The 19,498-nt window shown below is 42.0% G+C and overlaps 1 protein-coding gene across 1 annotated transcript in view; it reads right to left on the bottom strand.

Annotated features, from left to right (window-relative positions):
• Nucleotides 1-19,498, bottom strand: part of LOC139698612 (uncharacterized) — a 165,873-nt gene that overhangs the window by 104,018 nt on the left and 42,357 nt on the right. Inside the window, exons 2-5 of the mRNA XM_071597455.1 lie at nt 18,822-18,891; nt 16,441-16,551; nt 14,218-14,355; nt 5,747-5,892 (exon numbers count right to left, since the gene is read on the bottom strand). Coding sequence (XP_071453556.1) covers nt 5,747-5,892; nt 14,218-14,355; nt 16,441-16,551; nt 18,822-18,891 — 465 coding nt within the window. The remainder of the gene's footprint in view (nt 1-5,746; nt 5,893-14,217; nt 14,356-16,440; nt 16,552-18,821; nt 18,892-19,498) is intronic.

The following is a 19,498-nucleotide window of genomic DNA, read 5'->3' as shown; positions in this document are numbered from 1 at the left end:
TTCCTTACCGTCCTATTCTGAGCACCTTTCGAAAGAGGACTTGATCATTAACTCTAACTCAATCACTCAGAAGAGGAACAAGCACATATTTTATCGAAGGCTTCAGCAATCATTTGCATTGATAACTGCATCTATTGCTGAAAAAATTATTCTTATGAACAAATATCAGCTGAGCCGTTGTCAACGTTACTGCGTACCTCAGCAGCAAAGCAGTTGAACAATCACAGACAGCAGCACGACGCCAAATTTAAACACCTGGGAATTTGATCAGCTACACCAGTTAGCCACGGGCACCTGTGAGATGGAAAGAAGATAGCCCGTCCTCAGGTGAAGTCAGGGAATGGCGAATGTAGCAATCTTTTTTAGCATCTCTGCGAACCGCGGGGCGACTGAATGCATGGGAAATCCAGGCCAGGACGAAACTCCCCCCCCCCCAAATCTCTCGTGAAACTCCGTTTACCGCTAGTTCTAGGGAATATATCTTAGGTGGCGAAGGTCGCTACAGTTCGAGGTAAGGCACACAAGGATCACAAGTGCCAGGTAAATGAATGCTCCTTCGAATGCTTTGTCCCGAGGTGCTCTTCAATCCACTCACTCCGATTGAGGGAGGATCGCCTTCTTGTCGGATGTTGTCTGTCCGTCTTCCCCCACCTCCCTCTCCCCCCACCCCATTCCCAATCACCCTCCCCTCATTCGCACTCGGGAGAAAGGAAGGGCATTCCAGCCACCCTTTCTATTTATAACGACGCGCTCCCCGAGATCGCGCCCCGTTCCCGCTCTACGTACGCGGCGACAACTTCCGCTACTAGCGCTCCCCCTACTCCCCCCCCCCTTCCCCCGCGCCCCCCCTCGGGGTACACTCCTACTTTGGGGTCTCTCTCTCGAGGAGAGGGGGAGGTAATTAGTTCGGCGCCAACAATGAGTTTCCACGGATAAAGCATCGATGCTGGCAAAAAAAAGCTAAGTATCTTTATTAAAGTTCTGTAAATACTTCATTCGAAAATCGTTGGTAGGTGAATATATATATTTAATGTAATATATACATATATATACATGTACATGATATATACAATATATATATATATATATATATATACACATGTATATATATGTACATGATATATACAATATATATATATATATATATATATATATTAATATGTATCCATGCAACGGCTAACGCAAAGGATCACGTTTAATGTAGTCAATGTTACCTATGCACCTGCCATAAAATATACCAGCATAAAATAGGGGGGGTAAAGACAAAGATATCTGCGAATCGCTATTGAATTCTTTTACTTTGAACTCATTGCATCACTTCACCAACTAGAGAAATTTATATTCTTGATTTATTAGCAACGAACATTCCCGAAAAATTCTTAAATATAGAAACTATGAAAGGATTTAGTGACCACAGGGCAGTAAATGATAAGTTTTCCCTTCATTGGGTCCGAAAAAAGAAGCCTAAGAGGAAACTTTACTTGTGACAAGGACTACAACGGTCTAAAGTGCCTAATACAGAGTCAATTTGCACATATTAAGAAATATGGTAATCACCGTAATACTGAGGATACGTGGAATAACTTCCTTGATATCACGCGCTCAGCAGCCAACAAGTTCATTCTTACTAAACTAAAAAGGATAACACGGAATCTAGATGGTACTATGCGGATGTTAGACAGGCATTGCGACGTCAAAGGCTATGCCACACCAAAATGACAAATATTAAGGATAATATCTCTAGCGACAAAAGAATCGAGATCACTTATAATTACAAGAAATCTAGAGCGAATATCAGGACAATATGCGGATCCGCTTTAAATAAACTCGGCTTCATTAAACGGGTGGTGGGGAATTGTCATGAAAAAGTTAAAGAGAGGTGTTATTTTGCTCTAGTTAGACAAATTAGAAAATTGGGCAATATAATTAGATGAAATCCATAGAAAATCCGCTAGATTCGTTCAAAATTGTTATAATAGGAACACAAGTGTGACATGTCTGTTAATAGATTTAGGATAGGAGCCACTGGAAATACGAAAAGAACAAGCGGAACTTAAATTTTAGAAAGTTTTGAGAACAAACAAGTTTAAAAATGAAACTAAAAGAATTATAATGGCCCCTCACTACTTGGGAAGATCAGACCACAAAGATAAAATAAGGGAGATAGATTCCAGTACACATAGATACAAATACAGATAGATATCATAATAGTAAGAAACCGAAGTCATTTTAGAAACATTAAAAACATTTAATTTAGAAGTCGGAAAAAAATTAAATATTGCATAGATATTAGGTACATTTGTAGGTGCATGTGTATGTTAGTTGGTAGTTTTAGAGTGTTTGCATATGTGTGGGGTGTAAGTGTTCTTTCATGAATGTATGCCATGTTTTGTTGGTGGATACAGGGTTCGTCCGGAAAATAAGTGTACTGATTTTTTCCCGCCGCTCCAGACGCGCCCAGCACCGCTCTGACGGGCTGCGATTGGAGGGGGGTATGTTGGCAAGCGACGCTGAAAAAGGCAGTCGGCTCTGAGCTGTGGTGTAGTGAGGAGCTCTGTTAACGCGAACCTCCACGCTCGACCCACGTCACGGAACGCGATGCCGAAGTTTTTGGAGCAGCGTTAATCCATCAAATTTGCGGTAAAGCTTGGGAAATCGTCTACCGAAACTGTCGGTATGATTAACCAGGCTTACGGGGAGTCAGCCATGTCCAGAAACATGATCTTTCGGTGGCACAAGATGTTCGTGGAGGGCAGAGAAGAGGCCGTGACGACGTGTCTTCGAGAGGTTCCCGATGATGCCTTCGCGGGAGCGTTCCAGGAATGGGAACGCCGCTGGAACAAGTGTATCGACTCACAAGGGTCCTATTTTGAGGAATATTAGCTTAAGATATGTAAAAGTGTAATAAATTTTTTTTCCTGAGCTCAGTACACTTATTTTCCGGACGAACCCTGTAGTATAAAATTGTGGCTTCTGCATGCGATTTTTTTTCTTAACAACGGGTGGTAAAACCTCCCCGCCACGTGCGCTTGCAGCGGCTTACGAGGTATTAAGTAGAAGTGGAATGCCAAGAAGGAATTTCGGAAAGTGTTAAGCGAGTTCAAAAGGAGAAGATTGGCGGAAAACTTGAAAGAGAATCCGAAAGTATTACGTTCGCACGTCACAGAGGTTTAGGGAAATGAGTCAACATTTAATTCACTCTCAAAAAGATAAGGCAAAAGAGTAACCAGTAGTTAAATTCCATCTTTCAACAAGTCTTCACAAATGTATCACCGAATGTCTCCGATAGCTTACCAAATCATGCCGGCCAACCGATGCCCAAAATAGAAAAAATCTCACAAAACGAAATAGAACATTTGTTGGAAAATATTAAACTACAGATTAAATCTATTGCATAAATTAGAAGGGTGTCTCTTTAGCAGCGATGTTGAAAATTTGTCATTACCACCATCGTTCTACGGTTGGAGAGTTCATTTCAATAAAAATAGAGAGATTAAGTGTAGAACAGATAAATTTAATGTGTCATTTTTCCCTCGAACGATAAGGGATAAGAATAACATTATCCGACCACGATAGGGTCATATTCATGCTTATCAAGGTTTGTCTGGTGTGTATTCATCAACTGCCACACACTCTAGAGGCCACTTGAATGGTACTAAAATAAATAAATATTAAATTAATGGAATCAGGTTTAATTTTTTTTTTAATTGCTTCATCAACTCTTACAAAGAAAATAGAAAACATCATCAAAGAAGAGCCTCTATTTTGATACAAACAATGTGCTCTCCCATTCTCATCATGGCCTCCGATCTAACCAATCAACAACCTCGGCCCTGGTCTGTTATTTATGAAGTGGCAACTGTTCCTGAAGAATAATAAAATGTTTGTATAGTATGTGTTATGAGATCTGTTCAAAGTGTTTGACTCGGTACTTCATGCTATATTATCCTTTAAAATTAGGCATTAAACGTCAAAATGAATGAATGAAATGAAAAGGTTTTCACTAGTTAAAAGATAAAAGCAGGAATGACCATGCTCACATTGTGGGTGTATTAAACTATTTCGAGTGCTATATGAAATCAAACATCACTTTTAGTAAAAAAGGTAAATGGAAACAATAGGGACTATAAATTCTCAGAAAATGTCATTCCTAGAAGTGACAGCTGCAAATAATTAGGTGTATATTTAACTAAGGATTTAGTGTGAGGGCTAAACGTGGAGTGCATTTTTAAGAAAGCTTTCAAAACTCTTCATTGGGTGATGAGAAACCTCAAATGGAACGCTAAGCAACGGAGCTACTAAGGAAAAGGCGTATCAGACCCTGGTAAGACCAATTTTAGAGTACGCATCTCTTGTATGGGACCCTCATGAAGAAGGGCATATCAAAAAACTGGAATCGGTGCAAAAAAAGGCTGCCCGATATGTACTGGGGAAGCATAGGAGGATGGAGAGTGTGTCTGACATGCTAAATACGCTGGGCTGGGAACCTCTACAAACTAGAAGGAAAGTAAGCAGACTTTGTGGAATGTTCCGCATTCTGAAGGGGGAGAAAGCTAGGGCAGATCTAAGGAAAGAGGCGGGGAACCCAAATTTTATAGGGAGAAATGACCATAAATTTAAGGTGAAATAACGGGCACAAAGAACGATTAAAAAAATTTTTCTATTCTAAATGAAACAATTGTTGATTGGAACACCTTGCCTGCAAAATATTCGAGTCCTTTCCCAACAAAGTGCATACTTTTAAGAAAAGATGTAAGCAACTTATGTAATAATTTGATTGATGTGTGGTGTAAAAAAAATGTAACAGCTTAATTTTTTTGATTCATCTTCTTTTTTCTTGCTGATTGATTGATGTTAATGAGATGGGGATTTTCTTGCTTAGTGAAAGAGATTGGTGCTTTGAAGTTCCATTTAAGTGTACTTTTGTTTAATGACTGATTTTACCTTTGTGATTATTTGGGACTTGTGTGCCACCTGACACTCACTGTCTATCAGCACATGTGGATTTTTAATAATAATAATAAAAACATGGAACAGTTTCTTTAATATAAAATCTGTCCTCCTCCTCCTACAATCTTGCATCTAAAGTTATGACTGCGAAAATCTAATTCAAAATTTTCGTTGTTATATTAACAATTATATCCATCGAAACTCATTATCAAGTACATTCTAAGGAACCCTGTGACCCTAACACAGACCCCCCCTCAAAGACCGATAACCGAATACTTACACTGGTGAACGGAGACCGGTAACAATATATTTGCAGTTTCTGGTGACTTTTATCCAATAATAATTAATTGGGTCTTTTGCTAAATAACAATAATGGCAAAATTCGCGATTTGTTAAAAAAAAGACCTCGGAATACAGTGATCAAATTCTTGCAAGAGCAAGTTAAATCACAGACATAAGGTAATAACATACCATACATGTTTTTGACAAAATACAAGATACAGGTACCTGTATTATTAAGAACAGTTCGACAAGGAAATTCTGATCCATTGTTATTCGTGGAAAAAAAATGACGTCTTACGTATATTTATCTGTTCTACACTTGATCTCTATAATTTTATCGACATGATCTCTCCTCCCGTAGTACGATGGGGGTAATAATAGATTTTCAACATAACTGCTAAAGAGGCCTCCTAATTGAGTCAAAGGGGGGAGGGAGTGGGCCAGTGCGGGTCACGAATGGGCTAGAGGTCAGGGGAATCGGCAGTGTGCGAGGGTAGGGCAGGGCACCACTCACCTCACGCGGACCTTCGGAGCAGCCTTGTCGAGGGAAGATGGCGACCGCGCGCATGGCGACGAGGAGGCGGCACGCAGGCGGGCGAAAAGTCCCTCGCAGATGCGGGGCGTGAGACCACGGGTCGCCGGTGGGCACGGGATCTCCCCCTGAAAGTAGACGACGGAGAAGACGCTTGCAGGGCCGGTCGGAAAGGGATGGCACCGATTGCTGAGTTCTCCACATGCCCACCGTATTACTGTTAAGCAATCGTGCCGGCGGACATGCAGAGGCCTCTGGCTGGCAATGCGATGGCGGCATTGCCCCTCCGGCAATGAGAGGTGAAACTATTGTCTCCGCGTTAACTGTTTGGAGGTATTAGGCTGGTAGCAGCGTTAGACGCGGAAAGAGCAAGCGAGACTTTTAGAATGATTCAGAAAAAAACTTAAAGCATAAAAACATGATTCTAAAATGATTATTATGGTCCCACACCATTCGGGTATGTAAGACCACAAAGGTAAGTTAAGGGAGATTCTTCTCCAAAACAGATGAATAAAAATAACCATTCTTTCCTCGGATAATCAGATATCATAAAAGTAAGAAATCAAAGGCATTATGGAAGCAGTAATGACATTCGAATTGCAAGCAAGGAGCAGATTACACCCTGCGTAGACATCTGGTACATTCGAAGGGGTTATGAGCTTATGTATGATAGTCGCTGATATATGTATTTGCATCTTTGTAAGTTGAAATAGAATTTGCATGAATAGGTACGTCTGTTTGAGTACGAATTGGTATGCTTTCGCTTGTTTTGCACATGGTTTTATTCTGTTATACGGGTGATGAATTATCAGCCCCCTCCACGCACCCTCGTGGCGGCTTGTAGAGTATTGTGCAGATATATGTAGATGTAGAAGTAGATGCATTTTAAAAATTTTAGATGTTTTTTGTATTTTTTAGTACCCTGAAATCCACCGCTAGATTACCTGTCAGGGGGTGAATACACACCAGACAAACCTTGACCCGAATATGACCCTACCGTGGTTGGATAATGTATTTCCTATCCCATATCGTTCCTTGAAATCTTAAATCTATCTGTTCTACACTTAATCTCTCTAGTTTTATCAACATGATATCTCTTACCATGGTGCAATGGGAGTAATAATAGATTTTCAACATCACTGCTAGAGAGACGCCCTCCCAATTTATGCAAGAGATTTAATCTGTTATGTAACCTTCGCTCTGTGAGTGATTCCCAGCCTAGCTGCTCCAATATTTTGCATACGCTACTCAGTTAATATCATAGCAACATTTTGCAAATCTAGCTCCTCTACGCTTCACGCGATCCAATTCGGCAATCAATCCAACTTCGTGAGGATCCCATACACTTGCAGCATATTACAAATGAGGCTTAGCCAGCGAAAGATAACATTTATCTTTGACCTAGTCATTACATTTACGAAGCACTCTTCTAAATAAACCTAATCTTTTGCTAGCTTGTCCACATATTCCCCCTAGTATGTGTTTCACCCAGGAGAGATCGTGAGTGAGGGTTACGCCTAGGTATTTAATCGAATCTTCACATTCCATTTCGCTATTCCCGATGCAGTAAGGAGGGAATTGCTCTTTTTCCAAAAATTCATCCCTACGCACTTTTTCAAGCTTAATTCTATTTGACAATCAGCGTTGTATAGTATTGAGGCCATCTGACAAAGCTGCTGTGTCCTCAGGATCAGAGATTTCACGGTAAACCACTGAATCGTCGGCAAATAAACGTATCTTACCAGTGACTATGGAGTCAACATTGTTAACGATAAGTAGGAATAAAAGAGATCCGGTGACACTTCCCAGGCGAACACCTGAAGTAACTTCTACTGCATTTGAGCTAACTCCATCTATAACTACTCTTTGTACTCGATCGTTCAAACAGTCTTTAATTCAAACTTAGATATTTTTATCTATGCCTTTTACATAGCCACTGACTCCAAAACGAATTGTATCTCAGGGCTTGATGATCAAACGTTTATTCTCTTCCCCAAGCAAAGCAACAGTACATTTGTAGTCGCTGGCGACTCTAATCTGCCAACAATCAATAGGGACGGTCATTTAGCAAGAAAAGTGGAAGAATGGAGATTGGTGTTGAGAACTTCTGAATACAATCGCTGGCTTCATGTTAGAACAAGCAGTCAAATACGCAATAGTGGAGACGGGCTACATGTGGTTGGTACTCTGCATACTACAACTACGGAGTGTGCGTGTGTGAGGATCCCAACCCAGGCTGGCTACGATTAAATTAAGTTTTATTTGACGTTGAGTCACCTGTTAAATTGCAAAATATAACAAATAAAGGATATAACATTTACTACAGTTATATGAAATACAATATTTTCGTTCTAAGCCCGCAAATTGACCCTCTTGTAACCAGAACAGCACAAAAAAGGCTGAAATAAAACAATGACATTATTCTAGGCTACATAGAATTAAAAAAAATAATATTCCCCTCCCCCTATCGCCTTTGTTTGCTTATAGTAGTTTTAGTTAGGATTAAAATGACATATAATCAACAATCTGTGGTAGGAGAGATCTTGACAACAATATTAGAGACATCAATTGTAGGGCCTGTCGGTTGTACAATTGATTTCTCTTAAATCATTGCCGAGATCTCTCCTACCACAGTAGAATTGGGTTAATAATACGTCTAAGCGTTATCGTTGAAGAGACCTACTTCTACATGGTTAGTGTAAACAGTATCGCTAGCAATTTTTTCCTGACGTGTTTCCGTGGAGTGCTGAATTCAGACTGTCGGTTTTGTGATGCGCAGGATCGCAGATCATATTTGCATTAATAAGATGACAGTGCACAGACTGACATTATCACTGAAAATTTGACGATGCGAAAGATTTGCACTAAACTCATCCTCCCGAAGGTCTTACAATGGACGACCAAGACCAGGGCCGAGTGTCTGCTTGCAAAGACCCTACCACAGTCCAACCACAGTCCAACCACAATCCCGATTTGGCACCGGCAGACCACTGTATCCTATTCCCAAAAGTGAAATCCTCCCTCAAATTAACACCACCATGGGACCCTTGGTGCCGTCAAAGAAACGGATTGACGCAAGTGTCCACCTTTCGTGCACTCTTACCCGTAAGGACCTTCCAGAGAGTCGTGGAAAAGCCGCTGGAAAAAGTGTGTCGATGCTCAAGGGATGTGATTTGAAGAAATTAGAGAGGCGTTGTAGAAGTAATATCTGAAATAATTCTATTTTTCCGAAACTTTTGCCGATACGTTGTGTACAAAACATGTAGTTTATGCAAAATATGCCATTTCGGTATTTTTGATTCATTAGGCAGAGAACTAGTCCTATCCCAAAACTTCATCACCTCTCACTTATTTTAGTTTAATTCTAATTGTCGTGTGCCCCACCAATGTTGTATTGAATTGATTTTTCATAAATAACTCTTGACTATCGAGGTCCCTCGATTTCGAACTAAGAAATGATATACGCCATGAACTTGCATAATATGAAATTGAGAAAAATCAGGTCTGCGATTGCTCCGCTACTCCATGTGTTGGCTGTAAATATAAGTGGTCCATTCGCCATTTTCCAACCTCTAGAGGACCTGCCGTATCCTTGAGAGCCCTTAATCAACAATTGATCTCGCCTGGATACCACACACCGACCAATTATTCCAAAGCTCCCAACTGAAGTTAAGTAAGATGATCAGAATATTGCGGTGGCTAGCGCACTGGCTTCCCACCTAGAGGGCCCGGGATTGAAACCTGGAAACGGCAGATCATTTTCAATGGTATCCCTATACCCTACTTGCTATGTGGAGAGCATTTTGAGTGAGTCGGATGGGACGTTAAATTGTGGACCCCTTTGGGGCATTTCGTTTATAGTAGGCTAATCCACCAACGCCGGGTTTCCCTCCACCCTTCCTTTTTTCCCATTCATCCCTAATCGCGCAAATGACCTTTAGCTGTCGGTCACCTCCCCTAAAAGCTACTACTCTGCTACTACAAAAGTGAAGGGACACCTCCCTCTTACTTCGTTTATTTACGAGGCGCGTCCGAAAAGTATCCGACCTGAGTTCCTTTATTTTTTTATTGTGAGAGTGTTGTGCACTGCGATATTGCTCCAAGAGTTCAGACGATCAGCAATGAATATTACGTTGAAGTTCTGAAAAGATTGCTTGATGCCGTGAGAAGAAAACGGCCGCGTCTCTGTTCACGCGATGACTGGCTTCTTCGACACGATAACGCACCAGCGCATTCATCGAACCTTGTGCAGCAATTTATGGCAAAACACAAGATTGTAACAGCTTCGCCAGCCTCCGTACAGTCCCGACATAGCTCCCTGCGACTTTTGGATGCTCCCAAAATTGAAAATGGCGCTAAAAAGGAAAGCGGTTTGACGACATAGAGTAATGCAACGCGCGAGCTGAGGGCCATTCCAAAATCTACGTCTGAGGATTGCTTTAAGATGAGGAAGCACCGCTGGGAGTTTGTGGTTCAATCAAATGGGGACTATTTCGGAGGATTCTGTTGCCCGGATGATGAAGATTAGCACCAATGCGGAGATATGAACGCAGGTCGGATAGTTTTCGGACACACCTCGTTCACATTTGTCTCTCCTCTCCATCTTCACTCTAGGGAGTTTGCGTGCATCAGATATAAACGGCCATGGAGACTGGACCAATGGGTTTTGCGACGATATGACGTCAGGAGTTTGAGTAGCAACACGAGCGAAAGCGAAAACAGCGCTGGGTAGCAGCCAACCGATCAAAGATGGGTATTCTGGCCCGCGCCCAACGACTGCCACTCCCTGGAACCCATCCCATAATGCACTTTAACAGTCCCGATGGCGTGCATAACGACGAACAGCATTGCGAGGCGGAATTAAAAGTATTACTACATCCTTCGCCTATTACCATTAATCCCTAATTGGGAGGATCTGATCCCAGTCGATTACGTATCCTCGAAACTTGTGGGTCAATTAGACCGGCGGCAATTCTAAAATGGTCTTTTTTGAATCGATAAATTTTGCATAATATTAGAGAGATTAAGTGTAGAACAGATAGCTTTAAGATGTAATTTTTTTCCACAAACGACAGGGGATGGGAATAATTTTCCGACCATGGCAGGGTCACATTTGGGTCAAAATTAGTCTGGTGTGTATTCACCCCCTGCCACACACCCTAGAGGTGACTTACAGAGTACTAAAATATCCAAAAAAATAAAATCAAATCTACTTGTTTGTTCCTAATGTCGTGCGTAAAAAAACCCAACTGAGTTTCACATGATCTCTCTCCTTTCTGAATCCGTGTCGTTTGCTAGATATATGCTTGTGAGTTTGGAGAAATGCCATGACGTTGTTAAAGATTATGTTTTTTTAGGATTTTACAGAAGAGAGTGGTTAAAAACTTGGTTGGAAATAACTGGGGTCTTGTATATGTTCACTTTTGAAGATAGACGTGGTGTTTGCTAATTTCCAACCTAGGGGAACTAGACCGGTTCATGTAGGTCAATAGGAACTATTTTTCAGATTCCCGATCTACCCCAAAATGGCAGGGCCGGCATTTTTCGCCTCAAGAATAAAAGCAGGAGGAGGGTGGGGCGAGGGATTGAGAGCCGTTGCCCGACTCGCCCCGAAGCGGAGTAACTCTAATCCTTTTGCTGAGCACACCTTCCCTTCGAACACCTTAATTGGCTCTCTCCCTCCCCTCCCATTCCCCTCTTTCCCTTTGTAGGTCACGCCCCCCCCCCCGATCCACGTCCACTGCACTCTCCACCCGCCCCCACCCTTCTCCAATCTCCCGAACGCCTTCCCCCATCCCCCCTTCCATCATTCCTCCATCCTCTTTCTTCTCTTTTCGGGCAAGAAAACCACGCAAATCGGGTGTTAGGGGGGGTTCACACACACACCAACCATTAGAGTATTAATTATGGGTCAATGTGTCGTTTACTATTCCCTCTGTGTTGGCGTTTGCCTTGAAGGAAGAATTTCGCCGATGACGAGCAATATGACGCCACCGGGGAGGGGGCTCGCCTGGTGGAACAAAGCGATGACCCCCCCTCCCAACCCCATAATCCTTTTAGCAAATTCGCCACTGACGCGATGACCTACGATTCGAAAGTTGCTGGAGAGGGGGATCGTTCTGACCACTGTGCGCCTCGGGGTGGGACGCACCCAGTGGTTGGAACGGGGTCCAATTCCCTCCGGCCCCATGACGATTGCTCGGCGGGGATAGGACCTTTCCTAAGGGCCTTGGACTCGCTCTCGAGTGGGCACACGGTTCCACCCCCGACGCCAAGTGGGACCAAAACCCGGACCTTGCTGCATTCAATTCAATTTTCCCATTTTATTATTACGCCTTTTTCTCGACTCTATGAAATTCCTGATACATAACTTTAAGCATATTATAAGATTTTTTGCGAATTAAAATTATTTTTCAAATTTTATTAAAAGAACGGTGACTTGTGAATAAGGATATTATATTTTAGATTTTTAGATGAATATTTATTCCTTGAAATGATAGAATATAACTGTACCGAATTGCAATAATATATCTTCCTTAATCATTCAAAAGGAACCTTATTAAGTTTTTTAAAAAGCCTTCTGAGCCGCAACGAGTTCTACGTAATACTTTGCCGGGCGAATAAGCATTTTCGAAGGTCAGTGCCTGGGCATAACTGGGTATTCGAAACTCGTGTAGTAAAAATGAAGTATTTGTCGACGACCGTAACTGACCACGTCTTCTCGCGTTGAGGCGATCGAACGACCGACCTTAGCGATCTTAAGAAAGTTTAAGTGAAATGAGCAAAGTATTGGGGATATATCAGGATGTAATCGCCATTAACGCACACTTGATTGAAGCGGATACTCTTCACAGCGTTGGATTTAGGATCTTCGTCGTGGATATCAATAATTTAAAAAGAGGCGATAATTTCAATGAGTATCGAATGGCAACAAAAGCGCTAAGATATTTCTGACCACGTGCAAAGAAGCAGGTTAAATTTACTCTGTGAATTTGAGGCAGATGACTTATGCGAGAAGGAATCTAGAACGAATAGAATTGAATTTTCGTTTTTCCCACGCACAATTAGAGATCAAACTAGATATGATGGCATGCACGAAGTTGGCAATTAATATTGAAAGTGTAAATAGTATTTCGTCGACATCTGGCACGCATTTGAAACAGGCCAATTTTTATAGTGTTCCCACATTATTTGAACATATGTATTGCATTTAAATGAACACGCTATTAAATATTCTTGCATGTTAGTAGCTTAGATCGTGTGAATAACTGCGGTCGAGTGCATGATGGGACTGATATCAGTCAAGAGGTGTACTGATTTTGTATGAATGGCTCTTGATCTAACCTCCCCCGCTACACGCCCTTGCGGGATATTATGTAATGTGAATAGATGTATGAATATATATATATATATATATATATTATAATATATAACTACCATATACTATGTAAAAATATATAATATATAAATACTTACAACATTAAAATCCGTAATTCTTAACCTTGTCAATTCATGTGTTCTGACAATAATATATTGAATACATTTTTAATATCTTTCCGGCATTTGAATCAACTCGATGAGACTCAGTATCATTTATTCTGTAAAAAGCTTTTGCCCAATATACTTTTTAACCTCAACTTCATATCGTCTGCTTTGAACTTGACGTTACGTTTCGGAGCATATATCAAGACAATGTGCGGATCCGCTTCAAAGAAACTCGGCTTCATTAAACGGGTGGTGGGGAAATGTAATGAGAAAGTTAAAGAGAGGTGTTATTTGGCCCTGGTTAGACCTCATTTGGAATATGCCACAAGTATTTGGGATCCATGAGAGATAATTTGGCAAAAAGAATTAGATAAAGTCCAGAGAAAATCCGCCAGATTCGTTCAAAATTGTTATGACGAGAACACAAGTGTGACATGTCTCTTAGGGGATTTAGGCTGGAAGCCACTTGAAGTGCGGAGAGAACAAGCGAGGCTTAGACTTTTAGAAAGGTTCAGAACAAACGAGTTTAACAATGACACTAAAGGAATTATAATGGCCCCACACTACTTAGGTAGATCAGACCACAAAGATAAAATAAGGGAAATAGATTCCAGTACAGATAGATACAAATACTCATTCTTTCCCCAAACAATCGGAAATCATAATAGTAAGAAAACGAATTCATTTTAGAAACCTTAAAAACGTTTAATTTACAAGTTGGTACAAAATTAAACATTGCAAAGACATCAGGTATATTTGTAGGTGCATGTGTATGTGGTTTGAATACAACCCTAACACCCCCCGCCACACGCCCTTGCGGCGGCTTGTGGGGTATGAAGTAGATGTAGAAGAGTGAGTCTGCCTCTAGATTCTCAGGCAAATCAAGGATGGCACAATCGGCGAATTGCAGTAACGCACTGGGGGTCATTTCGAACCCTCCCGAGTGTCCGGGAGGCTTCAGTACTCACGTTATCCTTCTTCTCGCCCTCCACTCCTCCGGCCATCGTGTAGGTCTTCCCGGAGCCGCTCTGGCCATAGGCAAGCACGCAGGCGTTGTAGCCGGACAAGAGTGCATCGAGGACCTCGCAGCCCAGCCTCTGGTACACCTGAAAGAGGGAATAGAGGGGGGGAGGGTGACACTTGACCAGCGGAACTCGACTCTGACCATTGTCACTTGATCTAATCTACATACTTTTGAATAGATCGATGGACCAATCAATTGGCGATGGGGAGGGAGAAACAGATTGGGTCCATCTCTCTCCCCTTCTGCATTTCGTCCATCAATGACGACATGGAAGCACTTTGTACATTTCACACAATTTATCTCTTTCAATGCAAATGGGTATAGGTATCAATTGAACGCGTTCATTTATTAAATTCCAAAGAAACTGCGGGAGATACCGCAACAGTAACTTTTAACGGAGTCATCCGCTAATGTGCATTTCAATGCAACGATTTCAGAGTGTAAAAATCATTCGCCTTGACTGCGAGTTCGATCCCAGTCAGGGCGTTCATTTATGTTGATGAATAGTCAGATATTTAGAACCCGCTTCTTAAAGCTACAAAACAACCCTCAAGTGTCCTCAAAGCACTCTTAAATGTGGTGGAATTCTTTGAAATTTGCAAACTATTCAGTTGGGAATTACCAATGGCCTCACCATTCATTATCATCATCACCATAAGACTCTTTATGTGTGTGTGTGTGTGTGTGCAAATGACAGTGACTCGTAAACTGGTTAGTAGCTTCGAGGGACGTGCCCCCGTTCTTCGTACGAGATTCATACATTTAAATTGCTCTTTTTAAAGTGCATCAATGGGTCAGTATCGACGGTCTCTCACTCCCTCCATCACCCGATGAGCCAAGTCAACAAACGTTGTAAAACATTTTTGAGTACGGGAAAAATAACAATAGTACGAAAGAAAGTCTTCCCTCTCCACTTTGTAATCCAGCTACACCGCAGAACTGCCTTTTTAACTGACGTCCACTTGCATATATTGATGTCCCTTTATTTTTATAATAACAATAAGAATGAATAAACAAATAATAATTTTTACATTTGATTAATTGACCAAGATAATTCAGAGATTCAATGGTGGCATTGTAAAGGGCCGGTGATAATTTGCCCAAAGTTTTTAAGCATTATTTACTATTGCCCAGGAACCATTAACATATGACATATTGCGTTACTCACGTTACAGAACTATGTACACGTCTGTGCTGTTTAATGAATGACTATAGAGGTGAAGCAAATTTCTATATTTACACTTTAAACTTACGGCAGGGTTACCAATGAAGATATCGAAAATAAATGAAAAACGCTGAGTGCTTGGATACTAGTTGAGGAGCTGAAGTTACTCCTCCGAGCGCCACTTTGTGGAGCGCTTATATGATGCGATGAAAACCAAGCTTCACATTCTTGCACACTATTTTATAATTATAGTAATTAGTGCTTTATTTATAGCAATTAAAGACCTCAGAGATTGAAACCGCGATCGGGGCTGTTACATGAGTAATAATAGCACGGGGCAGTTCGTTTTCCATCACACCATACTAGTTGAGTCATTGATGATCTTGCTATAACACTCCCCGTGCGACTGATGATTTTCAATTGTCTTCTCAATTCCGCATATGGTCTTTCTCTCGAAAAGTGTCTCAAGAAATTATTTTAGAATAATGAATGATGTGATGTGAAAATTAACCATCACAATTGTTCACTTTTTTGCACAGATTTATCCCTTTTGTGGGCACTCACTCTCAAGGACATAAGAGCCACGAGAAATAACGTCTCCTTCTCAAAATTCGCACGGAGGCCATATTGTCTAAAGAAGATAATTGCGCTCATTTTGCGTGGGGTCAGCCATCATTAATTTAAATTGCTCCCAAACGCCATGCCATCCATTTTAATTCGAGGAATCATTTAAAGATACAATTAAATGGCTGACGTAAACCAGGAATATTGGATTGTCCCTAGGGCAAGTATTTAGACCCTTATGGAATGTGCTTCCTTCAGGAAAAATTCTCTGATTGCAGCAATGGCTCGACTCCCCTTCAAGATGATCGCTTCAGCGCTCTTGAAAGAGCGCGTGGGTATTTCGCAACCGGCCTCAGAGACGTAAGCACTCCGCGGTTCACGGCGAGCGCGGCATTTCCCGGGAGAGTTGCGGGCGTCGATGGGGTATGGATCACTCACCATTTCTTGCGAGGCGTGGTGCGGCGATGCCGGGTCGGTCGAGTCGAAGCAGAGGTCAAAGGCGAACCGGCGCACTCTCTCGCGGCTATCTCCCTCCGCGTGCTCCGGTACCTGCAGACCAGAGGGTGGTCGGGGTTTCGGGGGTGGGAGAGAGGGACGAAGATTGTACTGGATGCGCCGGAGGGTGCGTGGTGCACCCCCCGCTCTCACCCTCCAAAGGCACTCGCTCCTTTCGCCCCCCCGGGGGCAGAAGGTGCGTCGCCCATCGCCCACCGACCCCGCCGCTAGGGAACTGCGTCAGGGAATGACTCCACGCCAGGAATATTCATCATCAATATTGAATTTTGCTCGAAAGCTAGTTTCTAATGGAAGAATTTAGTTATTAAAATGATTGAATTTAATATTCACGCCATCATATATCAATTACGGCTTCTCAAGTTTGAAATACTTCTCAATGCAAGCAAGACATGCTGGTGAGGAGAATAGCAATGAAATAAGGGTTTGAAATGACAAGAGAGTCCACTTCATAGGCATTCAAAATAAATAATTCCCTCACGCCGTCGCTTGCAGTTATTTTGATATGCCTTGCCACTCGCGGTGAAAATGACAATTTATTTCTCTTGGCTCTTCTACAGTTGATCTCTCGCTAATCTTTTTTTCTTTGTCTATCTCCAGCTGGAATACGCAGGGGGTGGTCGAGGTATTTCAATATCACCACAAAAGGGACCTACTTCAACATAATTCCAGAGATTAAATGAACTACAATTTTACCATCTGGCCTCGATTGATTATCAAACTTGTACCTTAAATAATCTAGACTGATTACTAATTGCTAGTATGTCATAACAGAGTTTAAAATGCCGTTGCATAGTTTCGAATAGTACGTATCTACCTCCTTTCGCTCATAGCAGGATCTAACCCGGCAATCAAAAGGAATTCGTGAGGATTCCATACGCGCACTAGGCTTGCAAATTACTCCAAGGTAGTAAAATACATATAAAATCATCCTTTTACCCTCTCATCAATTTCCTTACAGTATTAGTACTTCAATAAATTCTTCATTAATTACAAATTGGAAATTTTCCACAAAATACAATTTAATACGACCGGTTTCAATGTAACTACATTGTCATCAGGTCAATCCACCAAATGATGATGTAGTGACATCGAAACCGGTAGTATTAAATTTTATTTTGAGGAAAATTGCCAAATTTTAATTTATCATGATGTTCCACTATATCACGCCTGAAATCTCTCTTTTTATTCAATAAATCCTAACCCTTTTCTAGCTTATACCCAGATTACCTTCATACATTTTACTCAGGAGAGATGGCGTGAGCCAGGGTAACCCCTGCGTATTGAATCCAATTTACACTAGCAAATTTCGGTATTTCTGGTACAGTAGTAATTAGAGCAGGGAACTATTCCAAACATTTAACCGGCATGCTCTTCGACACATACCGTCATTATCGGTGTGAAAGGATAAGGAATCGCGAGTTCTATATGGTCTGATAGCGGTCTTGCGAATGGATATCAGATGGAAATGGGGAGAGAGGGGAGGAAGGAATTACAATGGAGTGACGATGAATGGGGGATGAATAGGGCGGAGGGGGGGAAAGGATTACTCATTTAAACGAATCGTGGGTTGCCCAAGTAGGTAGGGGGACGGTACAAGGTCAAGGTAGTGGAAATAAGAGAAAAGGGTAAGAGGGAATGGTGGGCGAGAAAGGCAAGGCGAAGATAACAGCGCGGGGGAAGTGGGAAGAAATCGTTTGCCCTTTGGGGCATTCCCAACAGGTACATCTACGCAAGCCGCTGCAGGGCTTGTGGCGGGGGGTGTTACCGGGGGGGGGGCACCGCATGCATGTATTCCTATAGGTTCGATTCCCGGACACGCCTTTCTGGGCACCCTCGTCCGAGCTGTGTGATTTTTCGTGTTCCAGATCTTCCTGGGAAACAATACGCGGCACTGGGCTTCGCACTAAGTGATGTAAGTACTACTAACCTAGAAAATTTTGGGCTTTCAAAATGCTATTTGGAAATAACGCAACAAAATTTATTTTTTTTACGGGCGGTGTATTTAAAACTCAGCCCTCGTTCAATGACGAAAGCAAAGTCTTCCAGGAACTGATTCTTAAATTTATTCCTTTAACTTATCATTTTAATGCATTACCGATTACCATCACGATTGCATCATGCAAGCGGTAGACCTTAAATGGGCGCGAGATATCCGACACCAGCAAAAGCTTAAAAACCTTTGGTCAAGGAACTGATGTGGCACTCGGACATCGGACCACGAGATCTACCTCTCCCGTGAAGGAGTCATGCAAGCGTGCAATCGAGCAAGATACAGGAAGTAAGAAGAAGGGTGCTTTGCTTACTTTAATGTTGGTCACTTCCACGCAGTCCTCCCGGATGTTGACCACTGGCCGGCCGCATTCGGACACCTCCCTGCCGGGGAAGAGAAGTGATAGGTGAGCGTGTGGACGGGTACGTTGGTCATCGAATCGTCGAAATGGACGACAATGGACACGCCCAATGATAAGAACACTGGAATGAGGATCCTCAGAAGAAGGCCTCGAGTGTGCCGTCGAAACGTTTGAACGTAGTCCGTGGGTTGCTGGAATCATCGTGTTCTTCATTCCAGTGAGCCATACAAAGGTGAGTACAATGGCGCTTACAACTATAGTTAATGTGACGCGGAAGGCATTTAAAGTACTTCATTGGGTAATGAGAAATTTAAAAGGAAGTAGCGTAGCCACAAAAGAAAAAGCATATAAGGTACTGGTTATCCCTATCCTAGAATACTCCTCCATAATATGGGACCCATTTAAGGTGGGAAATATTGAAAAGATAGAAAAAGTTCAAAGAAAGGCAGCAAGATATGTACTAGGAAGGTACAAAAGACCAGAGAGTACCACGGAAAAAAAGAGTGGGTTAGGCGCGATGTATAGAATCGTTTAAAATGACGAAGCGTCGGAAGATTTATGGACTGAGACAGAAAACAAAACTTTAAGGGAAAACACGATCACAGTTTTAAAATAAAAATAAGAACGCA

This window comes from Hetaerina americana, unplaced genomic scaffold (assembly GCF_022747635.1).
Source record: "Hetaerina americana unplaced genomic scaffold, ioHetAmer1.1.p SCAF_9, whole genome shotgun sequence".
Classification (NCBI taxonomy): Eukaryota; Metazoa; Arthropoda; class Insecta; order Odonata; family Calopterygidae; genus Hetaerina; species Hetaerina americana.
Note: the sequence above shows the minus strand (reverse complement) of the source record. Positions and strands in the feature narration are given on the sequence as shown.